Source organism: Apium graveolens, chromosome 6 (genome assembly GCF_009905375.1).
Source record: "Apium graveolens cultivar Ventura chromosome 6, ASM990537v1, whole genome shotgun sequence".
In the NCBI taxonomy this organism is placed as follows: Eukaryota; Viridiplantae; Streptophyta; class Magnoliopsida; order Apiales; family Apiaceae; genus Apium; species Apium graveolens.
In genome coordinates, this window is record NC_133652.1 from 127,990,488 (window position 1) to 128,008,993 (window position 18,506).

The following is an 18,506-nucleotide window of genomic DNA, read 5'->3' on the forward strand; positions in this document are numbered from 1 at the left end:
TTTAATTGCTTGTCAAGTACTAAAGGCTGGTCACCTTCTGTACTAACTATGCAATAGAACAAGTGTTCATGATTATAGTGATCTCTCAACAAATTCCTTTACTTCTATATGATGGATCAAGCTTTCGAAGATGGAGGCAGCTAGAGATGAAGTGGTACCAAGTAAGGTGGTATTCCGATTCTAACGCGTCTGTGATACTAAGGTTAACGTGATTATTAAGAGGTTATAAAACTCTAGCGATTAAAGGTATATCTAGAATAGTATCATGTACGGAAGAAAGTAACGATTACGAACTAGAAAAGAATGGGTATTGAGAAGCAAAAGCTATAGTGCTAGAAGCTATGATGAAATTCTATGCAATAGACTTGAAAGAATTTGGAATGAACACTTAACGCGGATTAAGTTTTCTCACGATAATCGATCGTATGTCAGTATCGAGGTATCGCCTTATGAGATCCTTGAGGGAAGACAATGTCGATCTCCCTTATGTTAGGATGAAGATTGCAGAGCGCAAGATGCTCGGACCAGCAGTGGTCCAAAGGACCAAGGATATAATAGATTTAATCAGAGGACGGCTGGTAGTAGCCCAAGATGGGAACACGAAGTATGTTGATTTGACACGAAAGGACAAGGAAGAGGAAGTAGGGGACCTAGTGCTGTTATAGGTATTCCCTTGGAAAGGATGGATGAGGTTCGGAAAGAAAGGAAAGCTAAGCCCATGAATTGTTGGACCCTTTGAGGTATTAATACGTATTGGGAAGTTAGCATATGAGCTAGCCCTACCCCCGAACATGTAACAAGTTCATAACGTGTTCCACGTATCAATGTTAAGAAAGTGTAATCTGGATGCCAGACAAATAAGGGCATATGAACGCATAGGCATGCAACCAGACGTAACCTATATGGAGCAACCAGGAAGGGTTATAGATCAAAAATGGACAAGTGCTTAGGAGAAGGGTTATCAAACTAGTTAGAGTTTGATGGTAGAACCACAATGTGGAAAAATTATGTGAGAGTTAGAAAGTGCAATACTCAGAGAGTATCCCTATTTGTTTTTTATTTTGATTCCGGGACGGAATCCTTTTAAGGAGGGGAGACTGTAATAACCCCAATTTTTGGAAATTTTGAAACCCTTATGAATAATGATTCTGCTGATTATGCTGAATAAGAAAACTTTTCATACCACACTATGTAGGGGTTCTTTTATTGATCTTCTGAGATATTATTAGTACCCTATGTGGTATATAAGTGTATGTAAAGATCGTCAGAATCCAAATCCGAACACTTTGATTTTTCCCGAAAATTCACTAGATACCGAAAGAATTGAGTATAAGGTAACAGGATCAAAAGGATTTAAATTCAAGGATTATAAGAGAGGATCATAAAAGGAATAGAATGTATTGAGAAAGGTTAAGGGAACCCAAGTAATAAGATCCCGGGTATGATCCCTCAAACGATAAACGAGAACGAAAGTTAAGCGAACCGTATAACAGATCAGCGGTCATTAGCCAAGTGATTAAGGGTTAATCAAAGAGTTAGTGGAGGGTGATGTCATCTCACCAACAAGAAGAGGACAAGTGTGGGAGGATGATATGGGAAGATGACATAAGCATGACCAAAAGAGAAGGAAGTGTTGGTTGATTATAAACCACACAAATTTCACCATGGTTAAAAGTAATTAATCAAAACAAAAGCAAACAACCAAGGCAAGAAAAACAAATCACAAAAACACAACTTGACTCCCATTTTCTTCAAGAAGCTCTCGGCTTTTCCATGAAAAGCAAAGGAAAATTTTTCAAAACTTAAGCTACACACCTTCATAATTCAAGAGGTTTGTTTCTTTAGCTTCCATAATTCATAACTTAGATGAGCCATAAGTTTAAGCTCAAGATTCCATGATTATCATAGCTAATCAATTCATCAAAGTTCTTGGTGAATAGTGTTTTTCAAGAACTTGAAATTTTGATCTTGTGTTTTTGTTTAGATATAGCTTTGGTAAGGATTTTCAAGGGTGATTCCAAGCTCCCTAATTACTTTTACTCACCAAGGAAGGTATAATCTCATACCCTAGCCCTACTTTTGTATAAATTAGAGTTAGTATGTTTGGTATGGTTCATGAGAGGCATGGTTATTGTGTATTTAGAGATTGGTTGGTTTTGTGATGTTTTTGGAATGGTAAATCTTGGTAATTAGTTAATGAACTTAAGTAAACTTTTAGTTCATGATTGAGAAGTAGTATAAAGTGGAAACCTTGAGATATTGGGGCTGTTGTAGTAGTTTATGGATGAAGTTTGGTTGTAACAATGATTTTGGGTTGATTGTGGATTGAATTGGAGTAGTATAAAATTTGGTAAACGCGTAAACATAGCCGTCGTAATGCCCGATTTACTTTACACTGTTTTTGTTATTAACATCAGGAACCGTGAACTCACTGTTAGGTTTTGACCATTTCCATGATTAGATAGTTCATGTTACGAGCTTCGTTTTGATATGTGCTTCGTTTGAATCCGATGTACGGTTTAGGAGAAACGACCGTTTTAAGTAACGGCGCTTCACGACCGAACCATTACCCCTCGCCTTACTTTGAAACCTTGTCTAAGGACCTTAAATGTATAATTGGAGTATGAAACAATTATGCAAAGTGTATTAGGCAGTTGGTAGAGTACTCGCGAAAGAATCGCCTTAAAATTCTTAATGGTTAATTTATTAAAAATGGTGGAGCCGAGGGTACTTGAACGACTTATGTGATTCGTTAAGCGTAGAATTGACCATAAGCGAACATTAAGGTTCAATTGATTAAAGTCTAGTTTCTTAAGCGACCGGGGTTTAATTCCAACTTATGTTGTTGTTCATAGGTTATCGGACCCACTCTAAGCTTAAGTCTATCCGGGAACACTCAGGCAAGTTTTCTACCCGTTATACTGTTGTTGTGATGTATATATGTATATGCATTATCTTGTGATAGATGCATGTTGGTTAATAGCAAATTTTGCGATATATTGAAGCATGCTGATATGGTATATATATGCATGTCTGTTTCGTAATCTGGTTATCTATCTGTTGATTTCAATGCTTATAGTTGCATAATACCTATGCTAGAGATAAGCAGTAGTTGTGTATACCCTTAGTATAGGGGACCTAAAGGTGAACATTTTCTAAAACCGGGAGTCGATGTTCCCGAGTATATTATATATACATATTTATATATATATATAGAGAGATATAGTTTTCAAAACTATTAATCGAATAAGGTTTATTCGATAACTTTATTTTTATTAATGAATATTATTTAAATATTCATTCGAGGACTTATGACTCCGTTTATTTTATTTAATGAATATTATTTGAATATTCATTCGAGGACTTATGACTCCGATTATTTACCAATTAATATTCTTTATTTTATTAAAGAATAATGTGTCGATAATCAAACTTACTTTTGATTATACAAATAAAGATAGTACTTTCGTATAAGTATATCTTTGGTTATTTAATATTCATTTCAAGTATAAGTTTTAAAACTTCTACTTCGATTATATTTAAAAAGATCATCCTTATGGGAATATTATTTAATTAATAATATTCGGATATTTCTAATATATCGGGACTGATTTATTTCATTAAATCAGCATTACTTCAAACATTCTTAAAAATATTTTCGAGTCTTCAAAATGATTTTTGAAAGTTAGAGCGGATCCCAAAACCCATTTTTATATTTAAGATCTTCCTTTCGAAGGGGATTTAAATACTCATTCAAAACCTGAGGGATCCGGCTCCGTGGTGTGTGTTTTTATATTCGCAACAAGGTTGCTGTGTTGACAAAAGAGTTTTTGATTAATTACCCAACTCTCGGGAAGTAAAATCCTGGGAACAAGTTAATCCATTAACAGGCATCGCCTGGGAAATATCGGTGAGTTTTCCTTTCCAACTAGATACGAATTCTTAGTGGAGCCGTATCAACAAGTTTCTACTTGGGGAAAGGGAGAACGAGCTTTACGTTTCAGGGTCATGGATTTCATCTGAACTAGGAGTGGCGTAAGTGGTCGAGTGGCGCCGGCCCAGCCTTATTATATTGGCCCAAATGGCCCGGAAGTTCCGTTAAGACGGTCCATTCCTTAGGAGTCCAGTGTTTGGTTGACAAGTAAATCCGACAGGTTCTCCTCTACATGTAGAAAATGGTGGGGTTACACTACTACGACTGATCATCGTAAGTGGTCTTCCTGGTGCGGCAAACTCCCGTAATGAGTTCATCATCCAATTGGATATTTCTGCAACACTACCCATAGCACTTCGATAGAAAGGCTACGGTTGGGCGATTGTTGAGTGTTGGCAGGGTCAAGTTTTCAAAATGATGTTTGCATCAAATGAAGTATCTCGTAACTTCATTTTATTTTGATGATATTTTAAAGATTGATTCTATACAAGTTTTGTCTTGTAGCTTAATCTATGGGATGAACTATTTATACATTGAACGGTGGTAGTTCAAGTAGTATTTGGAAAAGATATAAGTATATTGGAGTATCTTGTAACTTCATCTTTTAAACTTATATCTAGTAAATGATTATCTTGTGCGTGTCAAAAATTTTCAGAAAAACGTTGAGACAAGGTTAGATATATGAGATCACCTTACAACGATATTTTTATACAGTTATAAACTGGAACTCTGTGTATATTATACATGTCAGAGGATTTCAAAGATTGTGAAAAGTATATATGTATATATATACTGAATATTTTGCGACTTGGTCGCGTTAAGATACCAGCTTGGTTCATTTCTTCTTGACCAAGACTTTCATGAGTATTATGACAATGCTCATATATTGTTAATTATTATACATATTATTTCGGTGGGCTTGTTGCTCACCCTTGCTTTCTTCTTTCATCACACAACAACAGATAGAAAAGATGAACAGGACCAAGCTTCCAATTCGCAAGCGGTTAGGAAATGTTCCACAGTTTTCTGGAAGCGTTGATGCCACTGTAGCTGAGGTAGAAATTACCAATAGGCTAGACTTTCAACTTCTGATGTACCAGACTTATGTATCTATATGAATTGTAATAATTGCAAAGAAATGTAAATTTATTCAGAAACCCTTTTAAGGTGTAACGGTTTATAATTCTGGAATAAAATGACTTGTGTTATTTTTGGTATTCATCTCTGAGACTATAACTTGTGGTGTGTGTGTGTGTGTATTGTGGGGTCACAGTACTCAGTAGTTGGTTGACTGTTAAGATTAAGTATTGATGAGGGAAATGGAACTCGTGACAACCCGAATCCCCGACCCCGGATTTGGGGGTGTTACATTAACTATTCATTATTGTTGCATGTCTTACAGGTGTCCAACGGTTATTTTTTTAACCATGTATAAGTAAGAGAGAGAGAAGATTATACAATCTTTTATTTACTTTTAAACTTTATCTCTCTTTCTTTACTTTTAGTCTCTCTCATCTCCTGACGTTGTTTTTCATACAGACAATTTCTCAAACACATTACAAGCAAACTTAATTCTCAATTTTTCTCATGGTACTTAAGGATTTGATCATAAATGGAGCCAAGTTCATTCCTAACAACTGTGTTGCAATCTTAAACCATGATGAAGCTCCATCTGAGTTGCATTTTGTGCAAGATCTTCTTGCACACAGTGAAATTGGGTATGCATTGACTCAGCCTTCAGTCTTTTCAAGCCAACAAGTTCTGACGTTTTGGCGGACTGGGCATTTTGATAATGGTGGTGCAACTGGTACTCCCAACATTATTTTTGAAGTCAATAATGATGAGCATGTGGTAACTCCTGGAACAGTTCGCAAGGCTTTACATTTACCAGAAGGCTGCATTTTCTCAACACCGAAGGAACCAGCTCTACAGCAGCTCATGGCCAATTTGGGGTATGAGCAGAGTTTTTCTAAGCTTGGACAGTTGAAACGAGCACATATCAGAAAGGAATGGAGCTTTTTCTTCGACTGCATCACTAAAGCCTTCGGAAATAAGTGTTCCAACTTTGATGTCATTCCAATAATGAGTCAGCACATCGGGTATGCTATTATTAACCAAACTCATTTTAATTTTGCAAGTGCTGTGCTAGGTTTTATAGGGGATAGGATGACAGAGGATAGGAATGTTGTCTACTTTGCTAGATTATGTCAGCTTATATATAATTTCTGTTGTGCTGATGAACCCCAACCTACCACTGACTTATTTCCACCCTTTAAACTTGCAAAACGGGCCTTTAATGACTTGGCAAATGCTGACCTTAAGAAAACGGTGGTTAGACCTTTACAGATTCCTCAGTCTGTAAAACAGATCCTGGTAAATGCTGATCCTCAAACCTATAGATCTGTTTATCCTGATGTTCAACCTACCACCACATCCCAAACACCACACCAACCATCAGAACATACCACACATACATCTATACCTCAACCCTCTCTCAGAACATATCTCAAAACTTATCTCACACCTTCACAGAAAGCTCAACCTTCATCCTCAGCACCTACTGTGAAGCCTTCATCTTCCAAGCCCAAGAGGATAAAGTCTATTCCTCAGACACCACAGAAGAGAAGGAGGATTGTTCTGAGAGATGAGTCAGACAGTGAGGAACAGGTTTCTGCATTAGAACCTGTTATTAAAGAAGCTGAGAAGGTCCCTTCTCAGAAGGATTCTGGAATTGGGGGATCTAAGCTTCTCAAAAGGCTTAGAAGAATGACTTCTGCTGAAACTCCCAAAGAATCCCCACCTTCAAAGAGATACAAGAAACAGAGAGCTAAAAGGCCAGCTTCAGATGATGAGGAAGCAGCAGCTAAGGAAGGAGATCAGGAATCTCTGATCTCAAAAGAACCAGAATTTGCTGAAGCTACTGCATCTCCCTCTTCATTATCCCCAACTCAGGAAGCTGCTTCAGATAAGGAAAACACACCATTTGTGTCTCCTGTACATGAAACTGTATCTCCTGTAGACCTAGGCACAAGTGCTGAAATTGTTATTCACAATCTGGTTGTGCCTGAGGTTCTCTACTTAGAAGCTCCAACATCAATTAATCCATCAACAACACCTTCTCCTGATGCTGCTCAAACTCCAGAATTGTCTACAAAACCTTCTCTGCATCTAGATGTTGATGATCAGAATATAGGTGAGCAACAGGATATGGCTGTTGATCAGAACTTGGAAACAGATCAGCACTTAGAGGATGATGCTGAAGCCTCAATTGCTTCTTATACCGTTATTCTATCAGAAGATGCTGATTCTGTCAGTTCTGATGCTTCAAATGCTAATGATACTGGTAATGCTGCTATTAATGCAGATGTTGATGAAGCTGGTCCTTCAGGACATGCATCTCAACAAACTGTTCATAAATCTGAACTAGTTAACAAGTTTGTTACAAGAGCAGCACCAGTACCTTGGAGTGAAACTCCTAGAGGACATGAGTGGACTAAGGAATGGAACTCAGTTACCTTTGTTCCATCTGAAAAGATTCTTGCTGAGCACTTGGCAAAATCTGATGAAATGTTAATTAATGATGATTTCAAGACACAGCTTTGAGTCACTGCATTGAGTACTAGACATCTGCAAGGTCTCCATTCAACAACTCATGCAGAGTTACATAAAATTCAGGAAGAATTTCTCAAGCAAGAAACGACTCAGAAAATTGATAAGAAAAATTCTTCCAACCTACCTTTGACAGAGTTGCTTACATTGAGAAGACCCAAGAGAAGCAACAGTCTCAGATTGATGATATTTTGAAAAATCAAGCTTCTTAGCAATCTCAACTCGATGAAATCCAAGCCTCAGTGGCATTGCTTGTCTCTCTTCTCTTACCTGCTGATGCCAAAAAGGGGGAGAAAGTAATTAAGTCCAAATGCAAAACTGTAAAGACACTGAAGGGGAAGGATGATGAAAAAGATGACCAGGGAAACTCTGGAATGGGTGGAGGTCATGGTCAAGGTAGAAGTTTCTCATCAAGAAGAGCTGAAATTACAAGTCACATGACAAGTTCTGATGCTGGAAAAATAATTACTTCTGCTACTGGTAAAAGGATAAGTTCTGATGAACTTTTGGATCTTGATGAAGAAATATCAAGACAGTTATTTCTGAAAGAAAATCCAGGAATGGACTTGGAAAGTCTGATGGAAGAAGAAGCTAGACTTAAGTCAGAAAAAGTCAATTCTAAATCTGAAGCTTCTGTTGGTAAAAAGAAACTTCCAAAGGCCAAAGGCATTGTGATAAAAGAAAGAACAAATCCTGAAACAACCAAGGCTAAATCACAATTGCAGATAGATCCAAGGTCCAAGGGCAAAGAGAAAGTTGGTGAACCTATCAAGGTTTATGTGCCTCCTGTGGATGAAGAAATTACTGTTGAAGATGCTGATCTTGCTCTAACTTCAAGAAAAATTTCTAAGACAACCTCTGACGTGGCTCAAGTTGTTCAGAGTAAAGATATAGTTAGTTCTGATATTTCAAAGAATCAAGTAACCTCTGACATAGCTCAAGTTAACTTGATATCAGAAGATAAATCAAAAGTAACCTCTGACATTGCTCATGTTAAACCTTCAAAGATACTCCTACCAGGATTCACCAAAGCCAAACAGACTCAACCTTTGAAGACTGCTGCAAGTGGTTTTGAAGCAAGAGTGGTTACTGGAAAGGAAGCAAGAGATAAATCTGGATTGGGTAGTGCTGATGAAAGAAGAATACAGAACACAACCAATGATCCAACTTCCTTAAGTGAACCAGGTATTGGAGCAAATCCTGAAAGATTGAATCAACTAGAATCTGTACAGATGGTTTATCATACCTACTTGAGAGAACACATTTTGTTGTACTTCATGAAAGATGGTAGGGTTTATCATATAAGGGAAAATGCCATTCCACTGAAGTATTTTGAAGAATTGGAATATGTATTATTCTTACTTCAAGTGAAAGACAAAATAACAGAAAGCGCTGCAAACTATTTGAAAAGTCAAATTCAGAGACAGAAAAGGCTTTATTCTGTAAAGTCTGACAGCACATATCTTCTAAAGTACAGAGATCACAAGGGTGATATTGTTGAGATGAAGCCTAACTTTGCTAAGATTATAACTACCTTTCTGGGTTACAAGGCTGTGGAATTCAATCTTGAGTCTGACAAGGCATATTTGATCAGACTGGATCAGGACATAAGGAAAGCTAAAATTAATGATCTCAGGGCTGCAATCTTTCAAACTGGTGAAGATTCTGCAGAACTTAAAGATGCTAAAAGGAGGATGATTGATGAACTCAGATATGCTGAGAGATGTTTGTTAAAGAACTATCTCAGAACAACTCCTGACATCAGAGAGATCAGAAAGTGAAGCCACGTCAAGATCTACAACTGCTCAAATTTTGATATGTATACAGACTGAAGTTGTTATTGGAAGTTAAAGTTGGTAAAGCTTTAAGGACTGTAAGTTGTAGTTATCTAGTCAAATTCTCATGCATTTGTACTTAATGTTTTTGACATCATCAAATATCTGTTAAACTTGTATATTATGCTAATTTACAAGTTGGGGAAGATTGTTAGATATATTTGATAATATCATGTCTAATATGATTTATGTTTAGTTTTCCAGATCTTACTTAAACAGGACAAATCAGTACTTAACTGAAATCAGTTCTTATACTGAAGTCAGAACTTAAGTCATCAGTACTTAAGGTTCAGGAGATATTTATCAGAAGATAATATCAGGACTTAAAGGAAATATTCAGATAAGGAAGGCAGGTGATTTACAGGAAGAGAAGATCTAGACAAATATAAGAAGAGTTATGCATGAAGAAGGAATTCCGTGAAGAATGGAATACTTGGAAGAAAAGATATCTGATTGATATATTTTAGGAAGCAGAATTATATTCCATATCAATTAGCGATTATCTTGTAACTGTGTAGTATATAAACACAGACATAGGATTTACACTATAAGTGTTATCATTATCGAGAAGATTATTCATTGTAACCCTAGCAGCTCTCGTGATATTTGCTCATCACTGAGAGAGGACAGTTCCATACTGTAACAGAGTTTATTGTTTTGAATAAAGTTTGTTTTCTGTTACTTGAGTTATTAGAGTTCGATTTGATTGTGCTATACACTGTATTCACCCCCCTCTACAGTGTGTGTGACCTAACACTTATCCATAATTTCACATCGGGGGGTCTAATTTAACCGATGTCTGATCAAACATTTCATATCGGGAAACTAATCTAACCGATGTCTGATCCCATATTTCTAGTAGTGAGAATCCACCTTCATCGTCAAAGCTTTAAGTTGAGCAGCTATAACAGTAGCTGCATCTAACTCTAGAAATCCTGCTACCTTGCCCTGAGATAGTCTCTAAGTGGGATTCTGGTATTCATTAGCAGCCATCGGTTCAATTAATTCATAAGCTTTATTATAGCTTTTAGCCCACAAGGCTCCTTCTGATGCTACATCAAGCATGGGTCTAGAAGTAGCACCCAATCCATTATAAAAGCAGTTATTGATCATCCAGTTAGGCATCTCATAGTGAGGGCACTTCCTAAGCATCTCCTTATAATGATCCCAAGCCTCACATAAAGATTCTCCAAAATTCTGAGCAAATTGAGTAAGTGCATTTCTGATCACAGTAGTCTTAGCCATAAGAAAGAATTTAGTTAAGAATTTTTGAGCAAAATCCTCCCATTTGGTGATAGACCCTGGTGGTAGAGAATGTAACCAGCACTTCGCTTTATCCTGCAGAGAGAATGGGAAAAGCTTCAACTTAACAGCATCTTTAGAATCTCCATTAAACTTGAAAGTATCATAGATCTTGATGAAATCTCTGATGTGCATGTTGGGGCCTTCTTTCGGAGAACCCCCAAACGGAACTGAGTTCTGTATCATCTGAATCGTGCTCGACTTGATCTTAAAGATATTAGCCGAGATGGCTGGTCGAACAATGCTAGACTGAATATCATTGATCTTCGGTTGAGAGTAATCCATCAAAGCCTTCGGATTCACTTATGGTTCTCCCATTGCAATAAGTTTTTCTTCTTCCTTCTCAATTAAGATCTCTTCTTCAACTTTCTTCTCTACTACAACTTCTTCCTCAGCTTGATCCAGTGTTCCCTTACGAGACCAAGAACGCGTATGTATAAACGCTCGCTAGAGTACCTGAAACACGACAAGGAAATAAGTAAGTAACAATGTCCGAGTCACTGAATTTTAACGACCAATGATGACAAACACATAAACTAAAAATTAACACGGGTCCTCGGCAGCGGTGCCAAAAACTTGTTAGGGCTAGAACATGCGCTAATATTCACGTAAGTATACGCGATCGCAAGAAATATAGAATTATTTCTAGTTCGTTCCCACAGGGACTGGTCTAGGTTAATTTTAATCAATGTACTTATGCAACACTGGTATGGTTATTATTTAATGCTAAGATGAATAACAATTTGAGGTTGTTTATAACTAAGATTAACTAAGAGATTATACTAAAGAACATTAACTAAGAGAGTAAAGAGAGTTGAATACTGTATGACACAAACATGAGATTCTAACTTCATTAAATACTTCATTCAATAGCCTTTTCATTCTTAACCTTAGCATGTAATGGTGATGACACTAATCAGATAACATAAAACTGATAAATGCCAACTTTCGTTGTACGAATACCATACTACCAGACATCCACAAAAGAGATAGAAGCTGAATAGACACCAATTATATTGAGACCCTATATGTCTATAGAATTTGACAACATAACGGTTTAATGCACAAGTTATCTATCATGATTATATAGGGCAAGTAAGATGGTTAAAATTACCTACGAGTCATGCATAATAAATACATGAACCTATGCTAGCATGGCAAGTTCTAAACCCTTAAATTCATTTTCACGTCATTAAAGATTAACACACTATATTATAAGTTCGCGACGCTTATAAGATGAATAAGCACAATCAATACTAGGTTATCAAACAATCACCACACACTAAAGCATCGAAACGAATTAACTAAAGAAATCCATAAATAAATCCGCTAGAACCCCACGATAACGATTAGCCCTTAATCGGACTAATCATCAACGTGGGTTCTGATGAAAGCATGCTATAATAAACATAGTCTTTATACTGAATAAATAATAAACCAAGTACGAAACAAGAGTATAGGTTCACAAGGAAGAAAACTAACATCCAAAGTTACAACTTAAAATAAAGAATCACAAGAATAAACTAGATCCTCTTCGCTTTGGTTGAATTCTGCTCTACGGTCTTCTTACGCCTTCTCCTTAAGCTCTGGTATGTCTTTTTGTAAAAAACGACCTTAAGTTATGTTTATATAGAAGCCCATGCAAAGTAGAAGTCTTCTAGATCAAAATCAGAAGAGAATCAGGATTCTGAAATCCCGACCCGGCGCGGCCGCGCGCTTGACCAGCGTGGGCGCGGTGTACTTCTGCCATCCTGGCGCGGGCGCGCGCTTCTACAACGCGGGCGCGCTGACTCTCTGGATAAATTTCAGCTTTTTTCTTTTCTTGCTGATTTGAGTTGGTCTTTTCACGAGGTTTTATTCTAGACACCATATTAACACCATATTAGCATCAAAATAATGCCAATTCACCTAAATTTATGTTAAATGCATAAACACTAAAAAATACGTTAAAAACACTAACAACTTGAGTACAAAACACCAATTCAAAGCTTTACGGAGAGTTATAAAGTGACATAAATGCCACTCAACAGATCCTCTGGTGTAGCAAGGGTTTTAAACCAAGGGTGCTAATTCCAATTCCAAAAGAGAGTTTTGAGATGTTCGATCAGGTGTAGCAGGAACAGATGTAGATGTTGTTTGAATAAAAGAAATTTAGTTTAAAATTTATGTAGATAACTGGTTTGTAATAAAGAAGGTTTGTGAGATGGTTTATTTGGACCGTTGTATTAAAGTTAGTTAGTTTTTCTTGTTTTCATACCTTAACCTTAAAAGATCCTAAGTAGTAGTAGGAAATGGGTGATTATATATTTATATAATTATTGTACAGGTTTAATAATATAATTAGTGGCAGTAATCCCCCAGATCTATACCCCGAATTTGGAGGGTGTTACAGTTGGCATCAGAGCTTAGGTTTTGGTCCCCGAAACAAGAACATTAAGGTTAAGATAAGATAGGAAGATCACATAAGATAGGGATAATGGTATTAGGATTTTGCTAGTTTCTTAGATTAGGAAATTGTAAGTTCTAGGAATGGGAAATGATCACTCTTGTGTTATGGTTATTTTTTCAGATAGCTTCATCTTCGTCTGAGAGGACTGTGTCTGGACCAACGGTACCACCAGTATCAATGCCTCCAGAAGCACCTGTGGATCCACCAGTTCTAGAGGTACCTGATCCTATACACTTTTTCCCATATTTTGAGCCCGAGATACCTCAGATACCACCTCTCGAGTTCCTGATGCTTGAGATACCTAACCTGATCGATTTTCCGTAGTTGGATGAGTTAGAGGTACCATTTTAGCAGCCAGAGCCAGAGATACCGTTGCAGCAGCCAGAGCTAAAGATTCCATTTCAGCAGCCAGAGGTACATCCAGATCCTCAACTAATTGAGCCACATATACCACCGGTGTTATTCCCAGCTCCCCTAGCTATCTATGCCCCAGTGCCAGGGATTTACCAGTTTCTACCTGCTGAGTTCATGGATGAGCAGGTTATTGATCTGCCTGTGCCTTTACCTTCCCGGGGATCACAGATAGACCTTAGAGAGCCGCGGACAGTGCCGTATCATCAGTATGCCAGGATGAGAGAGGATATGCAGATGTGAAGGGCTCAGTGCAGCGAGATCCTTGGTTTGTTTGAGAGCCGAGAGTATGATCCCGTGAAAGCCTTACAGCCGAATTATGTTATGAGAGAGAGGCTCAGGAAGATTTATTGAGCCGCTTCACAGGAGGTTGGAGAACTGAGCCAGGAGTACATTCGTACTGACGTAGTGTACTACCGTGCCATGAGGTTGGTGGAGACAATTTTAGATTCGATCCGATAGGAGATAAACCGTGTGCCATTAGGTTTTTGAGATCAGCCAGTCAGTCAGAGGTGTTGTGCTATATGTGACATATGTAGAAAGAAGTAGCATAGTAAAGTGTGATTAGGCTTGTATGTGTGTAGTATTTAGTTTTGACATATATCAGCAGTAACTATGACAGATCGGATGTAGACCCTTTTGTATCAAGCACTAACACCTGGAGCTGGTGTCATATATATAAAATGAACTTTTTCAACTTTTTCTTTTAATTTAAATTTCAGTCTTTATAGAATTTACATTTACTTTACTGTTTTACAGTTTTTCCAATATCTTAAATTCTGTTTTATTTAAAACAATGTTGTACCATCTATTATTCCAAATTTTGAAATTATTTGAAAAAGATTTGTTTAAGTTCTGAACTGTTTTAATTTCTCGTTTTGATATATGTCAAATTATTTTCTTTCCATTATCAATTGTTTAGATTCCCTGTTTTAATACTAGACAAGTTGTTTCTTTATTTATTATCACCTGTTTAACAAATTATTATAAAAAGAACCATTTGTTTTATTATCAGAAATATGGCACTAAAAAGAAAGACCAGAACTGAGTCATCCAATGATAATACCGAAGGTCAAAACAACAATAACCACCACATGGACCAAATGTTTCACCTGATGCAACAGCAAATACAGCAGCAACAACAACAACAGTTCCAGCAACAGATGTTACAGCAGCCATCTCGTCCTGAGCCAAAAGTACCACCAGTTGTACCTGTTGTTACCTTTAAACAGTTTCAGTCAGTAAAGCCTCCATAATTTGAAGGTACAACAGATCCCACCAAGGCTAGGGTCTGGTTGAAAGAGATAGAGAAAGCATTCACATTGGTTAAAGTGGAAGCAGATCAGAAGACGGATTTTGCTAGTTATTTCTTGAAAGGGGAAGCTAACACTGGTGGGAGTCCAAGAAAGCGCTAGAAGGCGACGGTGTCGTAACTTGGGATAGATTCACCGAGCTTTTTCTGGAAAAGTATTTTTCCCGCGATATGAAGAACTAGATGGAAATTAAGTTCCTGGAATTAAAGCAAGGGAATTTGTCATTCACTGAATATGAAGCCAACTTTACTGAATTGGCTAGGTTTGTTCCAGAGCTGGTAGATACCGATGAGAAGTGGGATAAGAGATTCCAACAGGGATTGAAGCCATGGATTCCTAGCAGAGTGGAAGTATTTGAAGTGACAACTTACACGGCCATGGTTCAGAAAGTTATGATCATTGAAGGGAAAAGTGAGGCGTCCAAAAAAGAAAAAGGACAAGGAAATTTTTAGAATCGTTCCAACAAGAGGCCGGGATTTCAAGCCCGGACAAATGCAAATTTTAGAAGGATAGAATAAGGCAATCAGAGGACGGGTAACCCACTCCAAGCCCCAGACCAGCAAAGGGTCATCCGACCACCAATACCCAACTGCAGAACATGTGGAAAGAAACATGCGGGGTTTGTAATAAGCCGAATGTCACGTGTTTCAAATGCAAGCATAAGGGACACTACTCTAGGGATGCCCAACAGGGAAGACAGAGGTCACTTGTTTCCAATGCAAAAGAAAGGGACATATTGCTAAGGATTGTAAAGGAGCAGCAATGGTAGCCAGTATTCCAAGGGTTTTGGCATTACCTCCACCACCACAGCAGAATCAGCCTAGGTTAAGGACCTTTAATATGTCAATGAAAGAAGCTGTGCAGAGTCCGAACGTGGTTGCAGGTACGCTTCCTGTGAATTCTTTAGAAGCACAAATATTGATTGATTCTAGAGCCACAAGATCTTTTATTTCTGAAGAATTTATTCATAAGTTATATTATGAAATCCAACGGTTAAATGAAATATTAATTATAAAGTTAAAAAATGACGATCAAATTTGTGACGCCCTCCAAACCTGGGGTCTAGGTTGGGCGGAAAACTCTATTTATTCTGGTGTGGGGGTCACTGGCCAATAAACCATGATAAAATAATCACAGTAGAATAATATAATAAATATGACCCTTTGCATGCAAATGGATCGATCACAGGTTATAGTATGGAACAGGAACTAATACAAACCAACTGTTATTACAAACCATAATTCTAATTAGTTTTATAGATTATTCAATTTTTTATTATAAACCACTAGACTATTTAAGCGTCCCAAAACAGTCTACCTGAAAAACACACCAAACTATCTACAAGCACTTGACTTCTGATCAAACCTGGAACTGAAGCCTGCTCTGGCTTAGTTAAAAGATTAGATTAATAAACAAGTATGAGGGAAGAGATGCTCAACAAGTGATATGTAGTTTGTAAGTGAACAACAATAACAATATCTGAGTAAAAATCAAAGCTGATATAAACTTTAAAGTTTAAGCGACATTTTAATCAAACACAATTATACACCATGTTGTTCCTGATGATCAGTCATGAAACAACGCCGGTATCCCGCGGCCATACCGTAAATATAGGTATCGATATCCCTCACCCATACCGTACCTATTGGATATCCATGAAAAAGGCATATACTCGCCTAGTAAGATATTACAATTTCATATAATAGCTCACGCTGGACCGGTGCCTTGGCCTCTTATGCTAACCAATAATCAATTCATAAAATAAATTTTGATTAAAGGAGTCGGATCAATGACATCCTTATCTATTCAACTCCCCATGTCACATGGTCCGGAGTTATCTGAACAACTGATGGCGAAATAACCAGAACAATTAGTTATTCGCTAATCTCAATTCAATGTTTCACTGTATAGAGTATATCTGGATAGTATAGTTATTCACTATCTATCAAATCAAAAGATTGGTTCTAGCAGAATGATTGCTAGAATAAGAGAATGTCAATAAATAGAGGAGTACTCATATTCAATGCGCTATCCGAGTATTTATAAACAGTTCTTATATTTTGAATATGTAAAATGATAAGCTATTCTGAATTTAGAATAGGGGAGAATACTTGCCTGGTATGCTCAATAACTTTCACTAAAACCCTGGCTTATAACTGCTGGCTACCAACTCCGTCTAGTACTTGACTGCACTCCTTGCTACTTGATTCTATAAATAAAAGGGCTATTTAACTGATAGAACCAAACTCAATCGACGTAACTATACGTCTTGACATCTACCCATTCGTTTATAACTAAGCATGGCATTTTAAAACTATAAACAGGTAGCATGCATATCACATATCATATAGAACATAATCATGGTATTTGTATAACACGTAATCACATATTTAATGTAATACATAAGTCAGATCGTTAAAAGATAGGTTTCAGTACGTTCAGAATTAAAATCGGGTCACTAATAATATTTACCGATCAGATACCGTCTCAAACTGATACAAAAATCAAATGTCATTGCAATACAAAATAAATTAGGACTCAAAGGTATTTTTATTAAAAGCGAAATATTTTTCCGAGTCTATACGTGTTCGTTTCGTATTAAACGGACGAACGGTTTATTTATTATGAATAAAATAAGAAATAAATGGAATTAAATTAATTAATAATAATATTAGTTGACTATTAAATACCAAAATATAATTTTTAAAAACCTAAAATAATTTTTAGAAATTATTTGAATTAATGATAAATAATTTACATTTATTTAACTATTTATAAATGAAATAAATTGATTAAATGATTTTAATCAATTAATTAGATTCATAAATAATTAACTAAAATAAATAATAAATAATTAAATCAAATTAGATTTTTAAAAATAATAAAAGAAAATAATTTTAGGAATTTAAAATAATTAAGTAAATAATTTTTAGGATTTAAAATGATAAGTAATTGATTTTTTTGAATAACATAAATGATTTTTAGAAATTGGAAAAATGAATTGTCATTTAAAATTAAAACAGGAATGCAAAAACAGAAATTTAGAACAGCCAAAGCAAGAAAACAGATCAAAGGGCGGTGGGGAGTGGCCGGAGGGACCGCCGGAGTTGACAAACACGTCGCCGGAAACTGGGTTTTCCGGAATCCGGCCGACGTCCGGCCAAACACCGGTGACCCCAACGCCCTCAAATCGAGCTGTTTTTGATTCGATTTCAACATCAAACCATTCCATACAAACCCAGCAATGTGTTTCTGCAGTCAACCTCCATCCCAGATTTCTCAATCGCCATCTCCGGCCAAGAACAGTCCCACGTCCGGCAACCCAATTGGAAAACTCCGATTTCGACCAAACCGCCACCAAAAACAACGTTACTAGTGTCAAAATAAAGCTGGGATCATTTGAAAACTAACTATATCATCAACTACTAACTTAAATTCAAGAACAGTCATAAAAATCAAATCAAAAAAACCCAAAACTCAAGAACACGGTTTCCACAATCCGGGACTAAAAAGATGCAACCAAATACATAAATCGATCCAAAACATCATTCTAAAGCTACTGGTAACATCCAAATCAACCAAAAATCATCACAAATCAAAAATGGTTTCAAGAACAAAAATATTTAAAAATCGATTTTAATCATCAGCTCACC

General features: G+C 36.7%; 1 protein-coding gene and 1 non-coding gene across 2 annotated transcripts in view; both read left to right on the plus strand.

The window, feature by feature from the left end:
- The window catches only part of LOC141665436 (uncharacterized), a 55,353-nt gene extending 41,570 nt beyond the window's left edge, over positions 1-13,783 (plus strand). Inside the window, exons 5-6 of the mRNA XM_074471420.1 lie at positions 13,250-13,345; positions 13,484-13,783. Coding sequence (XP_074327521.1) covers positions 13,250-13,345; positions 13,484-13,783 — 396 coding nt within the window. The remainder of the gene's footprint in view (positions 1-13,249; positions 13,346-13,483) is intronic.
- Positions 10,502-10,608, plus strand: LOC141669138 (small nucleolar RNA R71). The gene has a single exon (XR_012553430.1). It is a non-coding gene; the product is annotated as a small nucleolar RNA R71 (small nucleolar RNA).
- Positions 13,784-18,506: the final 4,723 nt, after the last annotated feature.